At 36.8% G+C, this 17991-nt stretch overlaps 1 protein-coding gene across 3 annotated transcripts in view; it reads left to right on the top strand.

Moving 5' to 3' along the window:
* CHM (CHM Rab escort protein) overlaps nucleotides 1-17991 on the top strand; it is a 265730-nt gene that overhangs the window by 16716 nt on the left and 231023 nt on the right. For all 3 annotated transcript variants that reach the window (XM_045051291.1, XM_004000686.5, XM_019824049.2), the window contains exon 2: nucleotides 17794-17860. In XM_045051291.1, coding sequence (XP_044907226.1) covers nucleotides 17794-17860 — 67 coding nt within the window. The remainder of the gene's footprint in view (nucleotides 1-17793; nucleotides 17861-17991) is intronic.

Raw genomic sequence — 17991 nt, 5'->3', positions numbered from 1 at the left:
CTGAGCCACCCTTGTATATATAGTATCATGTCATCCGCAAGTAGTCAAGGTTTTACTTGTTTCTTACCCATTTTGATGGCTTTTATTTCTTTTTGTTGTCTGATTGCTATGGCTAGGATTTTAGTTCTATGGTGAATACAAGGGGTGAGAGTGGACATCCTGGTCTTGTTACTGACCTTGGGAAAAAGCTCTCAGTTTTTCCCCATTAAGGATGATGTTAGCTGTGAGTTTCTCATATTTATGGCCTTTATTATGTTGAGGTATGTTGCCTCTAGACCTACTTTAGGGATTTTATCATGAATGGATGTTCTGTGTCAGATGCTTCTTCTGTCTCTATTGAAATTATCCTATGGGGGTGCCTGAGTGGCTCAGTCAGTTAAGTGTCAGGCTCTTGGTTTTGGCTCAGGTTATGATCTCACAGTTCCTGGGTTTGAGCCCCACATGGAGCCCTGTGTCAGTCTCCATGCTTACAGTGTGATGCTTCCTTGAAACTTTGTCTTTCCCTCTGTCTCTGCCCCTTCTCTGCATTTGTGTGTGCTTGCTTTCTCTCAAATAAACTTAAAAAAATGATCATATGGTTTTATCCTTCCTCTTATTGATGTGATACATCACATTGATTGATTTGTGGTTATTGAACCACTCTTGCAACCCAGGAATAAATCTCACTTGATCATGATTAATGATGTTTATTCTATTGTTGGGTTTGGTTTAGTGATACTCTGTTAGATGCAAATCTATGTTTATCAGAGATATTGGCCTATAGTTTGCTTTTTTTGTTGTGTCTTTATCTGGTTTTAGTATCAGGGTAATGTTGGCCTCATAAAATGAATTTCAAAGTTTTCTTTTTTCAATTTTTTGGAGTGGTTTGAGAGGAATAGGTGTTAACTTTCCTTCAAATGTTTGGTAGAATGTACCTGTGAAGCCATCTGGTCTGGACTTTTGGTAGGAGGTTTTTAGTATGGACTCATTCTTTGCAGGTTATCAGTCTGTTCAAATTTTGTATTTTATCTTGTTTCAGTTTTGGAATTTGTATGTTTCTAGGAATTCACCCATTTCTTCCAGATTGCTCAGTTTGTTGGCATGTAATTTTTTAATATTCTCTTAGAATTGTTTGTATTTCTGTAGTGTTGGTTTTTATTTCTCCTCTATCATTTGTGATTTTGTGTATTTGAGTCCTTTCTCTTTTTTTCTTGATAAGTCTGGCTAGAGGTTTATCAATTTTAAGGATATTTTTCAAAGAACCATCCTCTGGTTTCATTTGATCTGTTTTTTGTTGTTGTTTATTTTGTTTTGTTTCTATATTATTTGTTTCTATATTATTTATTTCTGCTCTAATCTTCATTATTTCCCTACCTCTGCTGATTTTAGGTTTTGATTGTTCTTTTTCTAGCTCTTTTAGGTGTAAGGTTAGGTTGTGTATTTAAGATTATTCCAGCTTTTGAGGTAGACCTTTATTATGGTAAACTTTCCTCTTAGAACCACTTTTGGTGCATCATAAATGTTTTGGACCATTGTGTTTTCATTTTCATTTGTTTCCATGTACTTTTTAAATTCTTTTTTGATTTTCTGGTTGACCCATTTATTATTTAGTAGCATGTTGTTTAATGTCCATTTATTTGTAGTTTTTCAAGATTTTTTTCTTGTGGTTGTCTTTTAGTGTCATAGTCTGAGGTCAGACAAGATGCATGGTATGACTTTGGCCTTGGATTTGTTGAGGTTTGTCTTATGGGCTAGTATGTGATCTGTTTTGGAGAATGTTCCATGTGCAGTTGAAATCAGTGTGCATTCTGCTGTTTTAGGATGGAATGTTCTAAATGTATCTGTTAAGTCCATCTGGCCCAGAGGGAAATGGCACCTGCCATTCTCTCTGTAAATGCTGCCTCTTAGGGACTTACTCTGAGATGAACAAATAACCTCCCTACTGTGTGTTCCAGGCGCTCCTCAGATGGCTGTTTCCAGACTATATGTCCATGGACTGTTTGCTCTTCCTTCTCTTGAGCAGCCCTAATTAAATTCTTTTTTTTTTTAAATTTTTTTTTTAACGTTTATTTATTTTTGAGACAGAGAGAGACAGAGTATGAACGGGGGAGGGTCAGAGAGAGAGAGGGAGACACAGAATCCGAAACAGGCTCCAGGCTCTGAGCTGTCAGCACAGAGCCCCACGCGGGGCCTGAACTCACAAACCGCGAGATCATGACCTGAGCCAAAGTCGGATGCCCAACCCAGGCGCCCCAGCCCTAATTAAATTCTTAATGAAATAAAGTGGTAATTTTCATTAAATAAAACTTTATCCTTCAACTGTTTTAGTAAACTCAATGCAATCACTGTTCAGCTTTTAATAAGGATAAAATAATTATTCTTAATGTTTTCTAAATGATATGTAGCCAGTTTTCTCTTCAATACATAATGAGAGTACATTTGAAATTTGAAGTGTTTTTACTTTATAGAATGTTATATGGCTTGAACAAACAAATTCAGAAGTCCTTTCAAATTTAGTTTATAAGGCTTATAGTTTGTTTTTCTCTACTTTTTAAAAACTAGATTTCATGATAGGATTTTAAATAAGGGAAGAAGATTATTTGTTTCATGATTATAGCACTCTTGGAATGAGTACACAGTCTCTTACATCATTTAGTTTCATAGCTTACCAAGTAATGCAATTAAGTTCACTTTTCTTCTTGTCATACAATATGTTCTGAACACAGAAAGTTTATTTTCTTCATCACAAGTTAAATATTAAGGTTGAAGGGAGCTTACCTGGGATATTCTTTGCTGTGAAAAAATCATTCTGGGGAGCACTGGGGTGGCTCAGTCAGTTAAGCGTCTGACTCTTAATTTTGGCTCATGGGTTCTGGGATTGAGTCCCGAGTGGGGCTCTGTGCTGACAGCATGGAGCCTGCTTGGGATTCTTTCTCTCCCCCTCTCTCCCTCCCCCTCCCCTGCTCACTTGCATGCATGTACTCTCTCTCTCAATAAATAAATAAATTTTAGAAAAAGATAATTTTGGTTACTTAAATTGATACAACAGAAATATTAGTATAAAGAAAATCAAGTAAAATTTAATTCTGGTGGAATCTGCTTATTTCATTTCCTGTAAGGTTTTAGTAAGTATTTACATTACTTAGTAAAACTTTTATCATTAAGAGAATTTGAGTTGATCTGTTTTTCTCCATGTTAGTAAAAACTGAATACTAAATGTCAGCTTTCCAAGAGATTATTTGATAGGCCCCAGCTTTCATTAGCTGTCAAAAATTTGGTACTAAATTTTATTTTTAAATCTTTTTATTATGGAAAACTTCAAACATGAAAAAGTAGACTAAAATAACCCCCATGTACCAATCTCCCAGTTCTAACATTTATCAATTTATGGGTGATTTAATGTTCCCTATTCCATTCCATTTTTCCCTTCCATTTTCTCATTACAGTATCCAGCCTTAAATTATTTTTAAGTAAATTCAAGATATTATATTCTCTGTAATTTTTTTAATATATATCTAAAATGTAAGGCCTCTCCTTTTTAACCATAACTACAGTACCTTCATGCCCTTGTTTACCTCTTCAGTTTTTCCTAAGACATTTACCATTCTGTTTCTTTGCTGTAATGCTCTGTTCTTGTTTTTTATTTCTTTTTAAAAAAATTTTTTAAATTTATTTTTAGTTAATTTATTTTTTTAATTTACATCCAAGTTAGCATGTAGTGCAACAATGATTTCAGGGGTATATTCCTTAATACCCCTTACCAATTTAGCCCATCTCCACTCCACAACCCCTGCAGTAACCCTCTTTATGTTCTCCATAGGAGTCTCTTATGTTTTGTCCCCCTCCCTGTTTTTATATTATTTTTGTTTCCTTTCCCTTAAGTTCATCTGTTTTGTTTCTTAAAGTTGTCATATGAGTGAAGCCCCGCTGGCTGTCAGAGCTCACGCAGTCCAGCCCCTCCACTTTTGTAAGCCAGACTGTAGGGCTCTGCCTTGCAGGGCGGGCTGCCCCTCCACCGCCCAGGCTCCCTCCTGCCAGTGCCTGTAGCGCACTGCCTCTCTGCCCTTCCTACCCTCTTCCGTGGGCCTCTCGTCTACGCTTGGCTCCGGAGAATCCATTCTGGTAGTCTTCTGGCGGTTTTCTGGGTTATTTAGGCAGGTGTGGGTGGAATCTAAGTGATCAGCAGGACGCGGTGAGCCCAGCGTCCTCCTACGCCGCCATCTTCCTCACCAAAACCTCCAGATCTATCATTTTCTTATATTTGTTTCATTGTTTTAGCTTATATTACCATGGTTTGTGGTTTTCATTTATTTTGTGAGCATCTCTTTCTGGCATGCCATTATTTCATTGTCTCGGATATTATTTCAGTCCTTATTCTGTAATTTTTTTACATTCAATAAGATTACTCATTGTATTATAGGATTTTACATTGAATAGGTTATTTTTTTACTCCTTAATCTGTGTGTGTGTGTGTGTGTGTGTGTGTGTGTGTATTTACAATTAATAGGATTCTCAACTAAGATCCTTTTTGCTTTGCTCATTTTTACATCAAACTTCTTTATGTTCTTTTACTTGGGAGTGTGAACCAGGAAAGCTTTTCTAAAACCACTGTTCTAGATCTCTCTTTTCTTTGTTTCCCAAAGTAATAGAAACAGCCTGAGATCCTGCTGGCTGTGTTACCTTCCCCTAGTTTTGTATGGAGCTTCTCTTTCCTTTCCCCCTATTTTTCCTGTTCTTATGATTTTGGATTAGATTTCCAATAGTTGCTTCTCAGTGCAGGGGTTTATCTAGAGGGAGAGTTTGCATAATTGGTTTCCTATGTTTCTAAGGCCCAACTCAACCTCCCACTCCCCCAACTACCCTAGCGCTCCCAGGGGTTCTTTTGTACTCATGCATAGGTTGGAGCCTGCAAAATTCCTCCCAATTTCCACTGTTGTACTCAAATGGCCTGCCAAGTTTCCAGTGAGTGCCTAGTTTAGGGGTTCTTTGGCTTTCAGGACTGTCACAGATTTATTTGTGTTACCTTTGTTTTCTCATGGACACTCTCTGATAATATGTGGATCTAATAGCTATTGATGATTTGTAATGACCCACGTGTATTTTGGAGTTCATCATACTTCCTCACCTGTCTTTGCTATAGATGTTCCCGCTTGGTATTTGTTTGGTTTTACATGTTGGTTACACTGTTACACTCTCTGTTTTAGGGTAGTCTTGGGGGAGATTCAACAACTTTGCTGCTAATAAATACCATCTTCCCAGAATTCTGTTTTTCAAAAACATTGCTGCTAATACCATCTTCCCAGAATTCTGTTTTTATTTTTTTTTATTTATTTTTTTTATTTTTTTTTTCAACATTTAGTTATTTTTGGGACAGAGAGAGACAGAGCATGAACGGGGGAGGGGCAGAGAGAGAGGGAGACACAGAATCGGAAACAGGCTCCAGGCTCTGAGCCATCAGCCCAGAGCCCGACGCGGGGCTCGAACTCACGGACCGCGAGATCGTGACCTGGCTGAAGTCGGACGCTTAACCGACTGCGCCACCCAGGCGCCCCTGTTTTTATTTTTTAAGTTCAAGTCATTTACCTATAAACACAGGCCAAGTTGTTGATCCACCATTAATATTCACCCTTGAACCTATGGGTCATTTATTTCAAGCCCTTCATTTTATCTATCAGGATATCTATAAGCAAGCTGAATTTCAAAGAGGTTAAATGACTTTCCAGATATTTAGTATAATTCTGAAAACATGAATCTAGTTTTCTGGATGTTTAGTTCAGGACTCTGAATATTAAAACAGTATTCTTGTTATTTAATACTCAAAGCTCACACTATATTGAATTTAAAAAAGTGAACTTAAATTTTGTGAGTTAATGTTTTAATGGGTATATTTTTGTAAAGTTCTAAAAGTTACATAGATATTAATAACTTTTTCCCATGAGAAGGAAATCCATAGATATTAAATTAGCACACTTACTAATATATTCAGTATTTTGTGTGAATCAATGTTAATTAAAATAATTGACAATTTAAGAAAACTATTTTTATCTGTACTTCTTGCATTGCTCAGTCTGGTCAGTTCTGTACCTAATGTTATTTATGCTTTTTACAATGGTGCAGAAGGTCTGTACATAGTGCTAAGTAGTAAAGAATGTGGCTCTCTAAAAGCTTCTGTACCCACAAATATTTCTTTGCCAGTAGAACTATTTTTTTCCTAAAAAATGTTATTCTTTATAAAAAGCAGTCACAGTAAATTTTCTAGTTCTATGTAATTTTCTTTCCATTCTCGTCCTTACTAGTAATAAATAACACATGAAATAACTTTCAAGGTGGAAAACAGGGATCCATTTTGAAATGTTACATAAAGAGTGATTTATGGCTTTGTATGATTTGGGCTGAAAGCACTTGGGCTTTGCCGGGTCATCAACATTCTGTCAGGGGAATCTATTATTTATTGTTCAGTATGCTGGGAGTGGTGTAAGTATTTTATATTTATCTTATGTAAGGTTAGCGTCAGGAAAAATCAATTCCAGATACTAATACAGTTTTAAGAATAGCTCATACAGAGCTAACGTTAATATTATAGTTGTAAACAGCAAAGTTCAGCATTAAGGATTTGGATTAAAAGGAGATTTTGAAAAATGAATGAATAATGGTTTCATTCTCATAAAATATTTTAGATAAGATTCTTGAAAATATTAATTTCTTATCTTTTTGGTCTCTATTTTAGTCTAGCTACTTCAGTTGAGAATGATACATCTCTATCTTATCTAGACAGATTTTGCAAAATTGAAGAAATGTGGGACTCTATATGTTTGTTATATGATCATATAACATTCCCTAAGCTTCTAATATATTTTTTCTAGTTGTCAACTTTATACAAAATCTAAACTGAAAAGGACATGATGTAACAAATCTTAGTTTCTCCCATTACGAACTGTTGTGAAATGCTAATTTAATACCTAATATTTACTATCTGTGTTGTTTGATAAAAATGACTTGCAAGCAAAAGTTGTTGGTCTTGAATCAGAATTATAGATTTTTCTTACGATACTTTGGCAGAGTTTTTGATAGGGCCTCACAAATGAATTTAATAATCACATTTATTGTGAAATGTTTAAATGATACTACATGATGACCTTCTATTGTGAATGTATAGAAAAGGCCTATAATGTGCATGTGGAAAAACCTATTGAGACTTTTTTTTTCAGTATATGAAATTTATTGTCAAATTGGTTTCCATACAACAACCAGTGCTCATCCCAAAAGGTGCCCTCCTCAATACCCATCACCCACCCTCCCCTCCCTCCCACCCCCCATCTACCCTCAGTTTGTTCTCAGTTTTTTAGAGTTTCTTATGCTTTGGGTCTCTCCCGCTCTAACCTCTTTTTTTTTTTTTTTCCTTCCCCTCTCCCATGGGTTTCTGTTAAGTTTCTCAGGATCCACATAAGAGTGAAAACATATGGTATCGGTCTTTCTCTGTATGGCTTATTTCACTTAGCATCACACTCTCCAGTTCCATCCACGTTGCTACAAAAGGCCATATTTCGTTCTTTCTCATTACCATGTAGTACTCTATTGTGTATATAAACCACAATTTCTTTATCCATTCATCAGTTGATGGACATTTAGGCTCTTTCCATAATTTGGCTATTGTTGAGACTGCTGCTATGAACATTGGGGTACAAGTGGCCCTATGCATCAGTACTCCTGTATCCCTTGGGTAAATTCCTAGCAGTGCTAGCTGGGTCATAGGGTAGGTCTATTTTTAATCTTCTGAGGAACCTCCACACTGTTTTCCAGAGTGGCTGCACCAATTTGCATTCCCACCAACAGTGCAAGAGGGTTCCCGTTTCTCCACATCCTCACCAGCATCTATAGTCTCCTGATTTGTTCATTTTGGCCACTCTGACTGGCGTGAGGTCATATCTGAGTGTGGTTTTGATTTGTATTTCCCTGGTGAGGAGGGACGTTGAGCATCTTTTCATGTGCCTGTTGGCCATCCGGATGTCTTCTTTAGAGAAGGTTCTATTCATGCTTTCTGCCCATTTCTTCACTGGGTTATTTGTTTTTCGGGTGTGGAGTTTGGTGAGCTCTTCATAGATTTTGGATACTAGCCCTTTGTCTGATATGTCATTTGCAAATATCTTTTCCCATTCCGTTGGTTGCCTTTTCGTTTTGTTGGTTGTTTCCTTTGCTGTGCAGAAGCTTTTTATCTTCATAAGGTCCCAGTAATTCATTTTTGCTTTGAATTCCCTTGCCTTTGGGGATGTGTCGAGTAAGAGATTGCTACGGCTGAGGTCAGAGAGGTCTTTTCCTGCTTTCTCCTCTAGGGTTGTGATGGTTTCCTGTCTCACATTCAGGTCCTTTAGCCATTTTGAGTTTATTTTTGTGAATGGTGTGAAAAAGTGGTCTAGTTTCAACCTTCTGCATGTTGCTGTCCAGTTCTCCCAGCACCATTTGTTAAAGAGACTGTCTTTTTTCCATTGGATGTTCTTTCCTGCTTTGTCAAAGATGAGTTGGCCATATGTTTGTGGGTCTAGTTCTGGGGTTTCTATTCTATTCCATTGGTCTATGTGTCTGTTTTTGTGCCAATACCATGCTGTCTTGATGATGACAGCTTTGTAGTAGAGGCTAAAGTCTGGGATTGTGATGCCTCCTACTTTGGTCTTCTTCTTCAAAATTCCTGTGGCTATTCGGGGCCTTTTGTGGTTCCATATGAATTTTAGGATTGCTTGTTCTAGTTTCGAGAAGAATGCTGGTGCAATTTTGATTGGGATTGCATTGAATGTGTAGATAGCTTTGGGTAGTATTGACATTTTGACAATATTTATTTTTCCAATCCATGAGCAGGGAATGTCTTTCCATTTCCTTAAATCTTCTTCAATTGCCTTCATAAGCTTTCTATAGTTTTCAGCATACAGATCTTTTACATCTTTGGTTAGATTTATTCCTAGGTATTTTATGCTTCTTGGTGCAATTGTGAATGGGATCAGTTTCTTTATTTGTCTTTCTGTTGCTTCATTGTTAGTGTATAAGAATGCAACTGATTTCTGTACATTGATTTTGTATCCTGCAACTTTGCTGAATTCCTGTATCAGTTCTAGCAGACTTTTGGTGGAGTCTATCAGATTTTCCATGTATAATATCATGTCATCTGCAAAAAGCGAAAGCTTGACTTCATCTTTGCCAATTTGGATGCCTTTGATTTCCTTTTGTTGTCTGATTGCTGATGCTAGAACTTCCAACACTATGTTAAACAACAGCGGTGAGAGTGGGCATCCCTGTCGTGTTCCTGATCTCAGGGAAAAAGCTCTCAGTTTTTCCCTGTTGAGGATGATGTTAGCTGTGGGCTTCTCATAAATGGCTTTTCTGATCTTTAAGTATGTTCCTTCTATCCCGACTTTCTCAAGGGTTTTTATTAAGAAAGGGTGCTGGATTTTGTCAAAGGCCTTTTCTGCATCGATTGACAGGATCATATGGTTCTTTTCTTTTATTAATATGATGTATCACATTGATTGATTTGCGAATGTTGAACCAGCCCTGCATCCCACGAATGAATCCCACTTGATCATGGTGAATAATTCTTTTTATATGCTGTTGAACTCGATTTGCTAGTATCTTATTGAGAATTTTTGCATCCATATTCATCAGGGATATTGGCCTGTAGCTCTCTTTTTTTACTGGGTCTCTGTCTGGTTTAGGAATCAAAGTAATACTGGCTTAATAGAATGAATCTGGAAGTTTTCCTTGCCCTTCTATTTCTTGGAATAGCTTGAGAAGGATAGGTATTATCTCTGCTTTAAGCGTCTGGTAGACCTCCCCTGGGAAGCCATCTGGTATTGGGACTTCTTTTTAAAAAACTTTTAAGTTTTTGGATCTTTATTTTATTATTTAAAAAGTTAATGTTTATTTTTAGAGAGAGAGAGATAGATTGCAAGCAGGGGAGGGTCAGAGATAGAGGGAGACACAGAATCTGAAGCAGGCTCCAGGCTCTGGGCTGTCAGCACAGCTGACAGCTGTGCCCCTATGTGCTGCTCAAACTCAGGAACCATGAGATCGTGACCTGAGCCAAAATTGGACGCTTAACCAGCTGTGCCACCCAGGTGCCCCAAGTTGTTGGATCTTTAAAGATAACTTAAGTAAATAGTAAAGAACTGATTTTTCTCCCCCTTCAAATAACTAATCTTATTGAAGGGGTAGGAAGAGATGGGAACAGAACCAGTATTTACTGAATGTCAGTGACATGCTAGCAGGCACTGTTTAAGATGTTTTATATTACTTTGTACCGATTCCTCCCTAAATTCCTATGAGATATATTATTAGCCCCATACTGTAATTGAAAACATTGTGGTTGTATCTTTGTACTGATATATTTTACAGTGTTTGTCGTGTAATGCTTTGTGATTTGACCCTGATTTAGGTTATCTGTTTCTAACTCATGTCTGGCTTTTCCTTATGGGAGAGACTATATAATTCATTATAAGTTTATATAGGTTTTGTAAAAAGGCCTCACAAAATCTTATGTGAATTTGAGTAATGATTAAAAAGTAGTTCACTTTTTATGGTGCCAATTGTTAAAAAAGGCTTTATTTTTAAATTGGCTAAGGTTTTAAATGCTATTAAAATTGAACTTATAAATATGAATTTAAACAAAACAAGCAGTTATTTTACTTATTTTGTTAAAGTATCAATAAGACCAAAAAGTTTAAATGTATTATCTTTTCCTAAACAGTAATTAAGAAAACCTGAAACTTAAAAGTCCAAATTTTAAAAATGTTTATTTATTTATTTTGAAGGAGGGTGTGGCAGAGAAAGAGAGAGAGAGAGGGAGAGAGAGAATCCCAGGCAGGCTTCCACTGTTAGCTCAGATCCCGATGCAGGGCTCAATCCCATGAACCTTGAGATCATGACCTGAGCTGAAATCAGAAGTACGATACTCAACCACCCAGGTGCCCCAAGCTCCAATTTTATACACGTTTATCCTTCGTGCTATTACCAGAGGTGGTTTTTTTTGTTGTTTGTTTTTTTGTTTTTTTGTTTTTCTGAACTACTGATTTGACCATGCTGTTCTTCTGACTAAAATCCTTTCAAGATTCCCTGCTGCTTACAGGTTTCAAGTTCAGACTCCACAGTTTGGCTCCAATCACTCTTTTTTGGATATCACCTTTTGATTCTCTCTTTCTTTACCCTTTACCAGGAATACTCCCTCCTACTTTCTTTTTTTCTTTCACTTTTTCCTTCTTTACTCTTCAGTGGGATTCCAGATCCTGAAAGACAGCTAGTGTCCCCTGCTCTTTGGAGCTTTCAGTGACCCTCTTCTACAGAGGAAATGCATCTTTCCATTGTGTTCCTGTAATAGTTTTAATTATATTTATTATTTTAATCCCTTTAAATCCTTATTCTTTTTTTAAGATCCAGAACTCTTTTTTAAGTTTATTTTTTTGGGGGAGGGCCAGAAAGAGAGGGGGAGAGAGAATCCCAAGCAGCCTCTGCACTTTTAGCGTAGAGCCCAATGCAGATCTTGAACTCACAAACCGTGACATCATGACTTGAGCCAAAGTCAGACACTTAACTGACATCATGACTTGAGCTGAAGTCGGACGCTTAACTGATTGAGCCACCTGGCCCCCCTAAATTCTTAGTCTTTAGACTGAGCTCTTCTAGGCTCAGAATTGTATTTATCTTACCTTTTTTCCTCATCACTTGTCAAAGTCTGTTTCATCCCTCTATTTTCCCTTTCCCCATTTTGTCTTTCTCCTTTTCTTTCCTTTAACAAATACAGCGAACCTGCTACATACTTCCTCTGTTCAAGGAACTCTGTTTATTGAATGGGTGGGAAAAAATATGAAATCTAGGAAGATATTACTAACTGTATTAGTCTGTTATTTTAATCATTTGAAGCATGAAGATAATAGGTCCTTGCCTTTAATGTAGAGCCAGCCTATCAATTTCACAAACTAGTGGGAGATGTCTGGATAGAAGTATTAACGGGAAACATAAATGATAATTCTTTTGGTTATGTATAATTTGAACTCAGATCATGTTCAATATTTAAATCTGTCCTTGGCTTTCCTTTGTCTGCCAGAGGCATGACTTCTGACTGTTGATTGTAGCCATGGATTAACCACATGCTTTTTTGCCTATGCTGCTTTGGGCCAAATAGAGGAGAGTAATTTTGCTTGATCTCAGAGTAGTACTTCGATGAAAATTTATTGCTCCTAAAATACCTTACTGAAGAATAACAAAAGTAGATCGTTTTTATAGAACAAGTACCCTCTGCTAACAATTTAACGATCCTATGAGGTAAATGGTGGCATTCCCATTGATGGATGAAGAAACAAAAGCTCAGAGATGGCAAGTGACTTGTCTGAGGTCACACAGCTAACAAAGCAGCAAAGTTAAGATTCAAGCATAGGTCTGTCTGATTGAGACCATGCCCATTTCTTTATGCTGCTGTCCTTCTCTTGAATCCTCATTCTCAGACTCATGTCCAAGTTGAAGAGAGTGAATTTACCATGGTAATTGGAATTTGAGATATCAAATTACCAAATTACTTGATTTTTGGCAAGTTATTTAATGTTTCTCATCCCATTTTGTCACATGGATAATAATGCCTGCCTCCCAGGACTATAATGAGGAATATGTGAGGTGATGTATGTGAAAAGATATTGTGAACCATAAAGCCCTATACTAATGCTTGGTGGTATATTATTAATGCTGTCTTTTTACATGCTTTAACATACTGATTTTCCTTTCCAAATATTTCCTGTTGTCCTTTTTAACTAAGATGCTTGGCAGCAACTTTTAAAGCACAATAGTGACTGCATTTCATTAGTAAGAAAACTTATTTCGTTAGGTGTAAAAAGTTCAGGTAGTTTTAAGATAAAAGACAGAAAAATTGCAGTTTTAACTGAAGAACTAAGGGTGCTTAATTATTTAAACTTCTTTTTCTTAGTTCCTTCTATACCACACATTTTTACTATGTTTTCTCTTTGAATTTTTTTTTAATGTTTATTTATTTTTTGAGAGACAGAGAGAGACAGAGCATGAGCAGGGGAGGGGCAGAAAGAGAGGGAGTCACAGAATCCGAAGCAGGCTCCAGGCTCTGAGCTGTCAGCACAGAGCCCAACATGGAGCTCAAACCCACTAACTGTGAGATCATGACCTGGGCCAAAGTTGGACGCTTAACTGATTGAGCCACCCAGGCGCCCCATCTTTTTCTTTGAATTATTATCCAAAGTTAAGGTTGAAAGTTTATGTTGGGCTTATTTCCAGTAATTTATATTTAATGGCTACCTTCAGTACTTTTGGTTAGAACTTTGTTTTTGAACCAAACACTATATGCCCACAGTAGTCGCCAGTGGAAAACTTTAGTTCTTCTGTGAATGCAGCTGGAGCTTGTGTTTAATGTGGTTTTTAACTAGATTGTGTCAATTTCTTCCATATGCATATTGCTTTTTACATAAAAAGGATAACTGTTCTCTTTTCTTGAAATCCTTGGTGCTTAGTGTGTAGTTTAAACCCTTGCCAAAAAAAAAATATATATGTGCTTCATTGTAGTGAGTCAGTGGTAGTATTTACAGAATTCCATTAAACTTTCAAAACATGCTTTGTCTAACTGATATAAATGATTCTTAATAGCTTCTGAAATGGTAGATCTTACGATAAAAAGTTATGGAACAGTCTTTTTTTTAATTTAAATGCTTTTATTTTTTTATTTTTTTTAATTTACATCCAAATTAGTTAGCATATAGTGCAACAATGATTTCAAGAGTAGATTCCTTAGTGCCCCTTACCCATGTAGTCCATCCCCCCCTTCCACAACCCCTCCTGTAATCCTCAGTTTGTTCTCCATATTTATGAGTCTCTTCTGTTTTGTCCCCCTCCCTGTTTTTATATTATTTTTATTTCCCTTCCCTTATGTTCATCTGTTTTGTCTCTTAAAGTACTCATATGAGTGAAGTCATATGATTTTTGTCTCTCTCTGACTAATTTCACTTAGCATAATACCCTCTAGTTCCATCCACGTAGTTGCAAATGGCAAGATTTCATTCTTTTTGATTGCCGAGTAATACTCCATTGTATATATGTACCACATCTTCTTTATCCATTGATCCATCGAAGGACATTTGGGCTCTTTCCATACTTTGGCTATTGTTGATAGTGCTGCTATAAACATTGGGGTGCATGTGTCCCTTCGAAACAGCACACCTGTATCCTGTGGGTAAATTCCTAGTCGTGCAATTGCTGGGTTATAGGGTAGTTCTATTTTTAGTTTTTTGAGGAATATCCATACTGTTTTCCAGAGTGGCTGTACCAGCTTGAATTCCCACCAACAATGCAAAAGAGATCCTCTTTCTCCGCATCCTCGCCAACATCTGTTGTTGCCTCAGTTGTTAATGTTAGCCATTCTGACAGGTGTAAGGTGGTATCTCATGGTGGTTTTGATTTGTATTTCCCTGATGATGAGTGATGTTGAGCATTTTTTCATGTGTCGGTTGGCCATCTGGATGTCTTCTTCAGGGAAATGTCAATTCATGTCTTTTGCTCATGTCTTCACTGGATTATTTGATTTTTGGGTATTGAGCTTGATAAGTTCTTTATAGATTTTGGATACTAACCCTTTATCTGATGTGTCATTTGCAAATATCTTCTCCCATTCCATCGTTTGCCTTTTAATTTTGCTGATTGTTTCCTTGGCTGTGTAGAAGCTTTTTATTTTGATGAGGTCCCAGTAGCTCATTTTTGCTTTTGTTTCCCTTGCCTCCGGAGACGTGTTGAGTAAGAAGTTGCTGCCGGCAAGATCAAAGACGTTTTTGCCTGCTTTCTGCTCGAGGATTTTGATGGCTTCCTGCCTTACATTGAGGTCTTTCATCCATTTTGAGTTTATTTTCGTGTATGGTGTAAGAAAGTGGTCCAGGTTGGTTCTTCTGCATGTTGCTGTCCAGTTTTCCCAGCACCACTTGCTGAAGAGACTGTCTATTCCATTGGATACTCTTTCCTGCTTTGTCAAAGATTAGTTGGTCATACGTTTGTGGGTCCATTTCTGGGTTCTCTATTCTGTTGCATTGATCTGAGTGTCTGTTCTTGTGCCAGTACCATACTGTCTTGATGGTTATAGCTTTGTAGTATAGTTTGAAGTCTGGGATTGTGGTGCCTCCCGCTTTGATTTTCTTTTTCGAGATCACTTTGGGTATTTGGGTGTTTTCTGGGGAACAGTCTTGAATGTACAGTGTAGGGTATTAAGTAGTCTATTCAGCTGAACATCTGAAATTGTTTTGTGATGAAATCATTCTTTGGTAATTTGTGATTTTTTTTTTTTGTTAGTACTTGTGGTAGTAATATATATTTCCTTACATGATAACCAATTTTATATTGTGGCTTACTCTGATTCTAAAACACTAGTGGTGTTTTCAAACTGCTGTATTAACCAGAAAGTGAGATAATGTATCTTGTAAATGGTCTCTTTTCAAAAATAGTATTTTCTGGGGGTGCCTAGGTGGTTCAGTCGGTGGAGAGTCCGACTTTGGCTCAAGTCATGATCTCATGGCTCGTGGGTTTGAGCCCTGCATCGGGCTCTATACTGACAGCTGGGAGCCTGGAGCCTGCTTCCGATTCTGTTTCTCCCTCTCTGTCTGACCCTCCCCTGCTCACATTCTGTCTCTCTCTCAAAAATAAATATAAACGTTAAAAAATTAAAAAATAGTATTTTCTTATTCATCATTCATTCATTTAGACAACAGTTGACATGCAGTGTTTTATTATTTCCATTTGTACAATGTAGTGATTCAACTTCTCTATACATTATGCCATGCTTACCACAAATGCAACTACCATCTGTCATCATGCATTGCTATTAAAATACCATTGATTACATTCTTTACACTGTACTTTTATTCCTGTGACTTATTTCATAACTGGAAGTCTGTATCTTCTGTTCCCTTTCACACATTTTGCCCGTGCCCCCACTCATCTCCCCTCTGGCAACCATCACTTTGTTCTTTGTATTTATAAGTCTGTTTCTGCTTTTGTTTGTTTATTCATTTGTTTTTTAGATTCTGCATATAAATTAGATCATATTGTATTTCTTTCTCTGTCTCATGGATTTAATTTAGTATAATACCCTCTAGGTTCATCTGTGTTGTCGCAAATGGCATGATCTCATCCTTTTTTATGGCTAACATTCCATTACACACACACACACACACACACACACACACACACACACACATGCACACACACAACAACACAAATTCTTTTTCCTCATCTGTCTGTGAGCACTTGGATTGCTTCCATATCTTGGTTATTGTAATCAATGCAGCAATAAACATAGTGGTGCATATATCTTTTGGAAATAGTGTTTTCATTTTCTTTGGGTAAATACTTGATACCGGAATTACTGGATCATATGGTATTTCTAATTTTAATTTTTTGAGGAACCTCCATACTGTTTTGCACTGGCCACACCAGTTTGCATCCCCACCAACAGTTCACAATGGTTCTTTTATCTCCATACCCTCAACACCTCACTACTTGTCTTTTTGTATTTGGCCATTCTGGCAAGTATATGATGATATCTCATTGTGGTTTTGATTTGCATTTCCCTGATGATCAGTGATGTTGAGCATCTTTTCATGTGTTTTTGGGCCATCTGTATGTATTTGGAAAAATATCTATTCAGGTCCTTTGTCCATTTTAAACTGGATTACTTATTTATATAGGTGTTTAATTGTATAAATTATTTATATATTTTGGATATTAACCCTTTATTGGATATGTCATTTGCAAACATTTCCCATTCAGTAGGTTACTTTAGTTTTGTTGATAGTTTCCTTTGCGGAGCACGAGCTTTTTAGTTTTATGTAGTTTTGGTAGTTTTGGTAGTTTCCCTTGATTTAGGAGATGTAGAAAAATGCTGGTATGCCAATGTCAAAGAAATTACTGCATGTATTTTCTTCTAGGAGTTTTATGGTTTCAGGTCTCAATAAATGGCCTCCTTTTAAACTAGTTAACCTATTACTTAAACTGAAAAATGTATCCCATTCCCCCTCATAGGCACTGTGGCTTTGGAGTTAGATTTGGTTTCAAACTTCAACAATAGAAAAAAATGTTAAAGCATTAGGTAACAAGTTAACATATTTGTACCTCAGTATTTACTTTCTAAAATGTGTATGCCAGTGGTGCTTCTTTCTCGGTATGGTTGAGAAAATGAGAGGAGCTAGTGTGGGAACGTAGCTCCTTTAATAACAAAGTGCTATATTAATAATATTTTGACAATTGCTCATTTATGGAAATTTGCATACAAAAAGAATTTCAGTATAGTACTTGATTTAAAAAAAAATCTCTTCTGGGGCGCCTGGGTGGCGCAGTCGGTTAAGCGTCCAACTTCAGCCAGGTCACGATCTCGCGGTCCGTGAGTTCGAGCCCCGCGTCGGGCTCTGGGCTGATGGCTCAGAGCCTGGAGCCTGTTTCCGATTCTGTGTCTCCCTCTCTCTCTGCCCCTTCCCCGTTCATGCTCTGTCTCTCTCTGTCCCAAAAATAAATAAATGTTGAAAAAAAAAAAAATCTCTTCCACATAATAAAATTCTTAGTATAAGCAGTATACATTTAGCAAATATCCAATGGTATAATAGTATAAACTTTATCATTTTGAATATAAGGATGAGCCTCTTTTGTTAAACTCCTTTTATGCAGTGATGGCATGCATTGAACTATTTGTATAATATGTAGCATGTATTATAAGCTATATTATAAGTGAATATATATATGTATGTATTTTTACATTATAAGTGATATAGGTGTGTGTTTTCATAGGTTTGCCTGAATCCATCACTGCAGCTGCATGTTCAAGAAGTGGCCAGAGGGTTCTGCATGTTGATTCGTAAGTTTATCAATGGTAGCATTAATACTTCCTAAATATCTCTATACAGAATCACAATAAATACACACGTGTGTGTTCATATGTGTCTATATTATGTATAAACTATTTAAGTTAGAAAAATGATTGCAATT

Source organism: Felis catus, chromosome X (assembly GCF_018350175.1).
Source record: "Felis catus isolate Fca126 chromosome X, F.catus_Fca126_mat1.0, whole genome shotgun sequence".
NCBI lineage: Eukaryota > Metazoa > Chordata > Mammalia > Carnivora > Felidae > Felis > Felis catus.
The sequence above is the reverse complement of the archived record's forward strand: the minus strand, read 5'-3'. Positions and strand labels throughout refer to the sequence as shown.